The 10,492-nt window shown below is 43.8% G+C and overlaps 1 protein-coding gene across 1 annotated transcript in view; it reads right to left on the bottom strand.

Moving 5' to 3' along the window:
- Nucleotides 1-8,717: 8,717 nt before the first annotated feature.
- The window catches only part of LOC135111688 (rho GTPase-activating protein 23-like), a 141,342-nt gene continuing 139,567 nt past the window's right edge, over nt 8,718-10,492 (bottom strand). The window contains exons 4-5 of the mRNA XM_064025281.1: nt 10,429-10,492; nt 8,718-9,571 (exon numbers count right to left, since the gene is read on the bottom strand). The exon at nt 10,429-10,492 is cut by the window's right edge and continues 70 nt beyond it. Coding sequence (XP_063881351.1) covers nt 8,861-9,571; nt 10,429-10,492 — 775 coding nt within the window. The 3' untranslated portion in view covers nt 8,718-8,860. The remainder of the gene's footprint in view (nt 9,572-10,428) is intronic.

Raw genomic sequence — 10,492 nt, 5'->3', positions numbered from 1 at the left:
TTCCCTTTTGTAGTGCAAATATACGACTTCTAATGTTTGCTCTCTCTCTCTCTCTCTCTCTCTCTCTCTCTCTCTCTCTCTCTCTCTCTCTGGCGGCACGTTTTATCAACAATAGTAAACTCTGTGTGTGTTTTGTTCAGTATAACGGTGTGTGTGTGTGTGTGTGTGTGTGTGTGTGTGTGTGTGTGTGTGTGTGTGTGTGTGTGTGTGTGTGTGTGTGTGTGTGTGTGTGTGTGTGTGTGTGTGTGTCGTAATCAATTATCTCCACCTCAATTCCCTTTTTTTTTTCTGCCCATTACCAGAAACCTTTTAAAAGAAAACATAATAAACGCCCAATAACAACAACGAAAAAAAAAAAAAAAAAGCAAAAACAATAAAAACAGCAACAATACGAATAACTGTGATAACAAAACAGGTCGACCAGCAAAACAACCCAATAAAAAGTAATAAAGGACATAAATAGAGTTGAGAAAAAAGAAAACACAAAACACTAAAAACAAAGGAATAAGGGACCTAAACACCCACCCTGCGGTCAATGGCAGCATCAATTATATAAAACACTAACAAAAAGGAAGTAAACAAGTAAACAAGGACATAAAAACTAATACGGGAGCAATAAAAACGACAATAAAAAGCGCAGAGGACCCAGACACCCAGCTCGAGGTTCCTGGTGACGTCACGAATGCAACAGAAAACGGGGGAAGACATCACTAGCCAGGGCCTTTATTCAGAAAGGCTTTGCTCTCTCACCACGACTATTTTCAAAGGGCACAAAGATGACTAACAGAGTTCTCGAGTGTTTTTCCTGTTAATAACTTAAAAATCTTGTTAATCTGTCATAAGTACCATAAAAACACTTAAAAACCCGTGCCATTTCATCAACAGGCATTTGAAAGTAGCGGATCGAGGTGCGGCAAGAAGTGTTTCAGAACATAGTCCCAGGCTTTCACCCGCGCAGGACAGCTTGGGGAGGGCGCCGCGGGGAGGGAGGCGCCGAGAGGGACACCTGCAGGGCCTCACCTCGCTCGGGGACACCAAAAAAAGGAGGGCCTGGTCGAGTTTCTCTTTCCGTCTGTGTGTTTGTGTGTGTCTGTCTCTCTTTCCTTTCCTTCCGGACACTCGCGACCCCGAGGCGAGGCGAGGCGAGGCCGGAAGAGGCGGTGCGGTAATGCGGTAATGCATCCTCTTCCTTATCCTCTTTGTCTCCGGTTTGCGGGTGTGTTTCATGCTTTCTCTCTCTCTCTCTCTCTCTCTCTCTCTCTCTCTCTCTCTCTCTCTCTCTCTCTCTCTCTCTCTCTCTCTCTCTCTCTACGTGGTTCTATTGCGGTTTGACACAATAAACTTACGAAAATAAACTCCTCGAAGCCCCTCCTCTCTCTCTCTCTCTCTCTCTCTCTCTCTCTCTCTCTCTCTCTCTCTCTCTCTCTCTCTCTCTACGTGTAACAACTTCAGAAAAATGAACTGGATCGTCACCTCACCATAACTCTCTCTCTCTCTCTCTCTCTCTCTCTCTCTCTCTCTCTCTCTCTCTCTCTCTCTCTCTCTCTCTCTCTCTCACACAGGCTACTGTTTGCTGTCCCTCTACCTCGCCTCACCCTCCCGCCTTCTCCTCCTTCCCGCCCCTCTCATTACCTTTCTGCCAGGTAAAAACACGCCTCGTTTCTCATTTAGGGCCGGAAATCGTGCGTAACAGTCTCCTCTTCCTCCTTTCCCCCTTTCCTCCTCCTTTTCCTTAGTAGTTTTCCCCATCAATACGTCTATGCCTTTCCTACCTCTCTCTCCTCCTCCTTTCATCAATTTGCTCTCTCTCCTCTCCCTCCTTCCTGATTATTATGATTATAGGTATTTTTCTACTCCTGTACGTACTTCTTCCTTTCCTTTTCTTCCTCCTCCTCTTCTTTCTCTGCAGTTTTATCTTCGTTTTGTCATTCTTCCTTCTTTTCCTTCCTTTCTTTTTTTTTCTACTGGTCTAGTGGTTAGATTTTTTTACTCATTTTTTTTCGTTGTATCAATATTTTTCCTTGTCATGTCTCTTTCCCTTCATATTTCCTCTTTTTCTATTCCTCCTTTCCTTTCTTCTATTCATTCTCTCTCCTTCATTAACTATTTTCGCTCTCATATTCCTCACTTCCTTTCTCTTTTCCCTCATTTCGTCCTGCTCTTTCTACTATCCCTTCTTCCTTTCCTTCTTTTCTTCTCTCTCCTCCTTCAGTAGTTCTTTTCTTTCTCATATCAGTACTTCTTTCTTCCTTCCATTGCTTTTTCCCTTACCTTCCTTTCTTACAAGCTTCACTAAATCCCCTCTTTTCATTTCACCTCTTACATACTTTTCAACTTTCTCCCTTCCATTTCCCCCATTCCTTCACACATCACTCTTAACCTCATTCCACCCACACTCAATTCTCCTCTCTTTCCTCTATACCCCCTCCCCATTAACTTCAAATATTTCCCACCCTCCCTGCTCCACCTCTCCATCATTGTACCCTCCTTAGCTCTCCCCCTTACCACTACTCCCTCCTCCCTTTCTCTCCTATTTCCTGCCCTTCACCTAATGATTACCAAGCGCCAGAGGGCAGGGCTGGCAAGGGTCACGGGAGCATCTAGTCACGCGGGAAAGTGGGGGACTGCGTCAGGTGTCCCCAGTATTCCCTCCTTAAGGCAACACCTGCATGTGGACTCAAGTTTCCCTCTGGTATGGGTGGAACAGGTGGAATGGGTGGAGGTAGGGGGTGTGGAGTTTATGTTTTCGTGGGTGTAGGGGGAGGTGGAGCAGGTGGAAGGGATGTGTTTATGGAAGTGGAGTGTATGTGTTAGTTTGTTTTTTGGAGGTGTTGGTGAAAGTGGAAGAGGTGGAAGAGGTGGAAGAGGGGTGCAGGCAGGTGTGGACTTATGTTCCTGCAGGTGTTGGTGAAGGTGGAGGATGTGGAATGGGCAGTGGCGATGTGTAGGTGGAAGAGTGGAGGTGTGGATTCAAGTCTCTTTAGATGATTGTGAAAGTGGATGAGAAGGCAATGGCTGGAGGAAGTGGTGAGCAGATGGAGAAGCAGTGAGGGTCTTTAAGTCTGTGGGTAGTCAGTAGTGGGGGTTGGGGAAAGTATTGGGGTTGGAGAGCAAGCTGGGGTGTGGATGGTTTTATAAAGACCGACAGATATAAACTTGGGCTGTATATGATAGGTATTTATGGGTGGTTTTATAAAGACAGATAGATGTATAAGTAGTCAGTATATAGTGAGTGTGGGATGTGGATAGCTTTATAAAGACAGATATATATAAAGGTAGGCAGTATATGGTTGGTGTTATGAATACTGCATCTGTGCGTGGAGCAGGAGTGATACAGAAGAGCGATCCATCAGCCAGAATGAGTGAACGGCAGAATACAAACATCACCTCAGGAAAATCATAAGCCAATACTAAAAGCTGAATTGCATTGCCTACATGTACTTGAAGCCCACCAACACTACAAGCAATAAGACTCCCACCATAGCATAGAAAACATAACTTAATAAACACCACTTACATATATGGTACTTGTATTCTAACCCCTTCGCTGCTGGGTAGTGACAGAATGACACTTGCTGCCTAAGTTAAGTAATTCCAGATAACCTGACATTGCAAAAATAAAACTATATGGAGTAAGATATTTTAAATTACTCAATGACTCAGTGTGTCTTTTGCAATTACTCTGTATATTTGCACCTCACCATTTTATTTAAGGATGAGAAGCCACAAAAATCAGATGGTTGAGGAAATAAAATAATAATAATAAATAAATATACAGATAACAAAACACAAACATCTATTGGTAAGTTTGTCAAATTTCTTTCAGTTACACATCTAATCTCCTTTGTTTGCCCCAAAATGGAGTCATGCATACACTTTTTATCTCTTTCTCTCTTTTTTCTCTTAGGTTCCACTCTGTCATGTCTCAGAAACAGCTGTATGAGTCGATTTAGTCCCATCACACACCTTGCAGACTCTGGTGGCGGGATGCTGAGTCATGTGTTTATATAGCATCCTGACAGCAGCACCTCAGACACTGGATTTATTGCACTTTCCACTTTCGTATAATTTGTGACTCGCAGCTTATCACCAGCACCAAACTTATCATCATCTCCACTGTCAGCAATACCAAACTCTACAATTCCACTAAATGACAAAGACCTGCCATCAATCACCTCAAATTCTGTCAACTGTCCATATATTCAAAGGCACCAGAGAAAACTTGGCATATTTCTCTTCTTGATCATCTAGTCTAAGGAAGATACACTCATGTCATCTATTCCTGACTGTCTATCTCAAGCCCCTCTAGCTAAAACTCACATCATCTTTCCTTGAACATCTATTCCAGGCCATCCTAACAAAACTTTTCTCACCTTCCCCTTGCCAAACAACCATCACTCTCCACACAGCCATAAGGAGACAGGTAACACTGATGCTCCACCAAGTAATCAGGTTCACTGCACTGCACTGTAATCATCAGGACACTTAAGCCACAACAGCCAAGAAGCGAGTGCAAAGCCCATCTCGCAGCACATTGCAGCAGGAAGCAGCACAACAGAGTGAGGCTGGCAGGGTGCTGCTGGGTCACTGCCTCACACAGCAGGGAGGGAGGGAGAGAGGGAGGGAGGGAGGGAGGGCAAGCAGAGCCGTGCAGCTTCAATAAAGACATCTAGACAGTTTTACTGGCAGGGACAGGATGGGGACAGCCTAACTTGGGGCATTATTTTTACAGTCTTATAACACCAAAAAATTTCATTAACATTTTAAGATCTTAAGCTATAATGGTTTAAAAGCTCAAACACTGAATTTGTAATCAGTCATAAATGTTTTATGTGTTTTTAGCAAACTTTTAAGGAAAATTCTGTAAACACCATTATCTTACTGATGAATCATGACCATAAAATTTAAACATTCTAAGCATAAATTTTCAGGTTTCTTGCTTGCACAGTACACTAACCCAGATTTTGTATAAAATTCTTTCAAAGTACATGTGAATATTTAACAATGGCTAAACCAGAAACAACCATCTTGAACAAAGTGATATTATGCAATACATCATCTGTGCAGCATTTCCTTCCTTCTCAGTGCACCACCACAGGCTGCACCCGGCGAGGCATGCAGTGCCAGGCTGTGACAACAGAGGAGTCAGGTACTCACATGACAATGGCGAGTGAACAGCACTCAGGTATGAGTTTTGGCGCACCACGCCCTTGGAGCGGCCAGTGCCTCCCCTCCTCCATGGACTGTGTGGACCACAGGCTGGTCATGGATGCCTGAGAGCATATGGAGTTTGATCTCTCCCTCTCAAGCACATCTGAAATTAATTTTGCAAGACATTAACAAAAAGGAAAAAAGTAATCCTGTGAAAACATAAAGCTTCTATAGATACTGTGGTGGCAAATAATTACTAAATAATTTACAAAAGTGAATGCCATAATTAGCTATACATCTACCTGATCATAAAAGCTTTCCATATGCAATGAACTTACATCATAACCTGCTAGATATCTCAAGAAAATACAATTATACTATTTTGAATGCTATATTTAACAATCAAGAAAGTTAATCACCAGTTAACACTTTTAACATCTTCTATGTTCCTGGAATGACTTACAGTCTGTGCTGCATCAACTTGCACTCCTAAGTTCACCTGTACTAATTCTCATAATAGGAAACAAGTTACTTGGCTGACACTTAGTAATTACAACTCTCAATGTACATAACAGACGACAATGAACACTTGTGAGGCAGTCAGCTGCTGCCCTGCAGAATCCTAGTATGGCCACCACACATGGGATGAAAGGAGTCTGGGTACTGATTGATCACTGACTCAATATTTGCAGTGAATATTATAATGCAAAGTATGCAGTAGAATAAAATATACAAACAAATGGAAGCATTAAAAGAATATTAATTACTGTGAAGGTTTGAACAGGAAACACATGGTAAAGTGAAGTATGTATGTACATCAGCATCACAACCTTAAAAGACTATAGATGCATTGATGTATAAATGGGACAAGTACATATTATTTTGGACGGCCAATCCTTGGATTATCATATGTATACTGATGTGTACTATTGGAAAAACTCTAACCTGGTATAAGAAATGCATAAAAAAAAGAAAAGAAAAATGAAAACTGGTGAACTATTTTGAGAGCAAAGAAAACATTAATCCTTCAGGTAAAAAGAACTCTAATACACACACACACAGTTCTGCACTTTCATCACTCAAGCTCATACCAGGCTCAAGTTTTCTTAATAGTACTGGCTGACTGTGGTCAATGAACTAACTGTGTGTGAGTGACTTGCAGCACAGCGCCGCCCTACCTGAGTCGCTCTGTGGCCGGGCTCCTGACATGTGTGGTGGCGGCTCGCAGTGAATGTGCGGGCCGCCGATGGGGATGACGCGGTTCATGCACAACCGCACTGTCTCCTCTTCCTCCCCGGATGGAGGAGGAGAGCTTTTGTCTGTGAAGGTGACGTGAGTGTTATATTTACAATTTTGTAAGAAACTGGTGAAGAAAAAACAGTACATATAGAGAAGCTGGGACTGAAATGAGTGAAACACAAAACAGTTTACTGCTTGACACAAAGGACAAAACATTAAACAGGTAAACCATAAGTAATTACACCATTCTTGGAGTGTGTAAAATCATCATTAAGAAACAAAGCAAATGTACAAGAAATATAGATTACACTGAATATCTCAAGAAACAATATCACTGTAATATATCTACAAAGCCACAGCAATAATTAGAACTCATCACATTATATTGACTTTAAAGGCAGCAAAATATATCAGAGATCCAATGGAAATAAAGAAAACAGAAAACTACACAAAAAAAACATGCCTTAGAGTACAAGTGGACAGAAACAGTACAGAAACACGTACAGACAACTTGAACCTCTATAGACGCAACAGGAGGGCCATACTCACCATACCCCGGGGAATAGAGTCGCCTGCTGACGGGGAAGACAGAGCCTCCGTCAGAGAGGGACCTAAACACCTTTGGGGGTGAGGGGGACATCTCCTTGGACACCACTACACTGCGCACAAGCTCGGCACTGTTGCGCTGCCTTGGTGCATTATTGTACTGGGTGCCAAACTCAAACTCAAAACCTATGATCAGAGAATACACACAAAAAACAAAGGACTGTAGCAGGGCCATAAAACAAAGACTGTGGGACAAACAATAACAATCAACATGCAAACTGTGACACAAAGATGTTATATTGTGTTATGCAAAATTCTACCAACAGTACAAAATAAAACTAACAATTCAATAACAGATTATTACATAAAACTAAATACTGATTACTTACACACATGTAACTCTACATTCAATGACCAACATAAAATTATACAAGAGAAATATAAGCTTTTTAACCATTACATTAGAGAGTAAAAATTCAGCTGTACCATAAAGATATTAGTAAGCTGGAGATCAATAACAAAAAAAATACTTACCATACTTCGTCATTACTTCCATCCAGCATTTATCTTGTCTAATTCAGTAATCAAAGATGAAATAAGCTTTAACATTTGCCATAGTCTGCCATGAAGGAAATGGACACATGGCAAAGGAATCAAACATGAATCTTACCTGGAGATTGTTGGTCGTCATCTTTCTTCTCAAACTCCTGCTTCCTCTGCGCCACGTTGGGGATCTTTGTGCGCTGAGACAGCCTGGACAGCTCAAAGCGGTGGAAAGCTGACTTGGCTGGTGTTTCCTTCTCCAGCTGGCTGTTCTCAAACTGCTTTGCTCTCTTGGAAACAATCTGCAGTTGTTTTATGCGTTCGTTATCCCCAACCCAGGCAAGAGGGACAGGGCGGAGGATGCCAGAAGACAGGGACCTCTCGCTGCCAGTGGGGGTGCCTGTCAGGGAGCCGTCACCCTGCTTGCTGCCCGACCGGCTGGCCAGCGAAGAGTTGGATCCATGCTCTGGTATCGGAATATTCTCTTGAATTCGAGACAGAGTCGTGGTGAAGCCCTTCCCATATCTAGCGTTGGCCTGACTAGTCTCTGCAGGGCTCCCTACATAAGGCTTGGGCACAGCGTTGCCCACCAGAGATCGAGTGTTTTGTGCTGGGGCTTGGTTCTCACAGTCTTCATATTTCTTGCACTTGTCTGATTCCAACTTCCCTTCACCTGTCGGCAGTGATGCTCTCCTGTTCAGCTCATTGGGGTGAGTGTCATGTTTGGTACCTGCCAGGCAGCTGAGGGCCTTGGTAATTGAGCCAGGGGAGGGGGGAGTTTGAGCTTGTGGGGGTGGCCACAGGGGTTTCTGGAACTTCTGTGGGTTGACGTGGTAGTCTGTGTGGATAATTGGCGCCTTACTGGCCGGAAGCCAGATGGGCTGGTTGGGCCTCTTCAGAAACTCTTCTTTACGTTCAACATTCTTTTTAATTCTATTGATAACTTCTTGAGTTGACTTGTCATTGGACTGACCACCACCACCACAACCTTCCCTGGTCCCCGTCAGTGGCTCTGTCAGGCTTCTTCTGGTGTACAAATTGTGTTTCTTGGATGTGTGATTATGTGATTCACTCTTTGTGCTGCTGATGCTCTGCTGGCTCCCATACAGGCTGCCATCCTGGGATGCATTGAGGTCCACACGGTCAGGCTGAGTGTGCACGCTGACACTCCTCATGGGCACCTGGTCTGACTTTAGCCGTGGGGGAGAGAGGGACTGCACGCGTACCCTCTTGGCATCAGCCTCTCCACCTGCTGAGGTCTTCCTTCCATGGTGGCTCTTTGGAGTGGCATCATTAACCTTGTGTGGGTTGCATGTTGTTTCCTCTCTTAGTGTCATTGGTGTTGTTGAGCTTGCTTTCAATGACTCTCGTCTGCACAACTTCATATATTCTCCCCGTCTGGGTCTCGCTCCAACCTGCGGCTGTCTCTGATGCTGCCTCTTCCTCCCATTGCTCGGTCCAGGATGGGCTCATAGACACCAAAGACAGAGGCATTGGAGGGCTCATTAGGGGAAGCATTAGGCTGAGTACTTGGAGTATTTGTACTTGGAGGCAGGGGACTCTGCTTCCCTGCTGTAGAAGGCACACGAAGAGGCACAGCGGACAAAGTGTTTTGAATAGTGTGGACAGCTTGCCTTCTGTCAGCTGACCCAGGAAGGGACTGCTTGCGGCTGCCAGACCCCTGCTTCTCCCCTCCACTCGACAGTGAGTGCTTCCTTGGGCCGGGCCAGTACTGTACGGCTGCCTGGTTGGTGGGCGTGGATGACTGGGGGTGGATGGGGATGTGTGCTCCATGGGGCTGCATCACCTTGGGGGACTGGTGGGGGCGCTGGTGAAATGGAGGGTGAGCCATGATGACGGTAGCTGGGTGAGCTCCGGTTGACATGGCAGACTGGTGGGAGTTGAGGGACGACTGTGAGGACCAGGCTGATGAAAGACTTGCGGGGTAATGTGAAGGAGGCACGGCAAGGGGCGGCTGATTCAGTGAGGCTCCAGCAGGGTAGTGGATGAGGTGCTGGGGAGGCAGATGGCTGGGGCTTGGCATTCTTACATCCAAATTACTCTCAGGGTTGTGTGCTGTCTCCCCAAACACCTGCAAGCAGATAACATGCTCAGTGTTGCTTTTTATTTCAGATAATATTGCTTCCTAAATCTATGTGTGAGGTTGATATTCCCTTTATACATGGGAAGCCAAGACATGACACCAGGCTTTGTCTCAACATGGGAACAAAAATAGAGTTGATATTTGTAATTTTCTACAATAATCCAGAAGATTTCCCAAGAAAGACAACAAGAACACTAACAGTCATGAGGAATAATCCCTAAAGGAGATATGTGTGAACAGAACAGCCTCAAAGAAGTCATTAGTTATAGTGTTTACCATTAAAATAAATAAATAAATAAGTAAATAAATAAAAAAAGAAATGACAAATGCAAGATAGAAAAAGAAGAGTTAAAAAAGACACCTTCAGTAAGATTTGCTTCATGTGAACATTATAAACAAGGGAAGCTGCAAGGAGTCATGAGGCCTACACATGGCAGTTCCTGAATACCTTCCTGTCTCTACCAATCAGGATTTGAACTCTCAAGATGGTTTCAAGACCACTTTTCTAATTCTGGATAGTCCTTTTAGCTCTTCTCTTTAGTGACTGGTACCTTTAGTTTGCCTTTTTCACCTGCCTTTAAGTAGCATTTGATCAGGGCCCCCTCTCTTACATAATAAACAAAACAGAGCACTCAAAGTAAGTTGGATAACCCTTTTGACTAATCTCTAGGGAATGGCACCTTCAGAGGACCTTTTATTTCTACCTTTTTATAACCCTTGGTTTGAGCACCTCTTTCATTAAAAAAGAAAAAAAAAAAAATCAAGGTAAGCCTCAAGGTAATTTTATGTATATTATTACGTGACAGTATAGTATTAAATTATTTATCTTATTAATTTCACTTTACCTGCTGCAGAAGATCCTGTTCCCGGGGCACCACCAGCAGCTGCAGGGTGGGCGGGGAGCGGTAG

The sequence above is a fragment of the Scylla paramamosain genome, chromosome 22 (genome assembly GCF_035594125.1).
Source record: "Scylla paramamosain isolate STU-SP2022 chromosome 22, ASM3559412v1, whole genome shotgun sequence".
Taxonomy (NCBI): domain Eukaryota; kingdom Metazoa; phylum Arthropoda; class Malacostraca; order Decapoda; family Portunidae; genus Scylla; species Scylla paramamosain.
The sequence above is the reverse complement of the archived record's forward strand: the minus strand, read 5'-3'. Positions and strand labels throughout refer to the sequence as shown.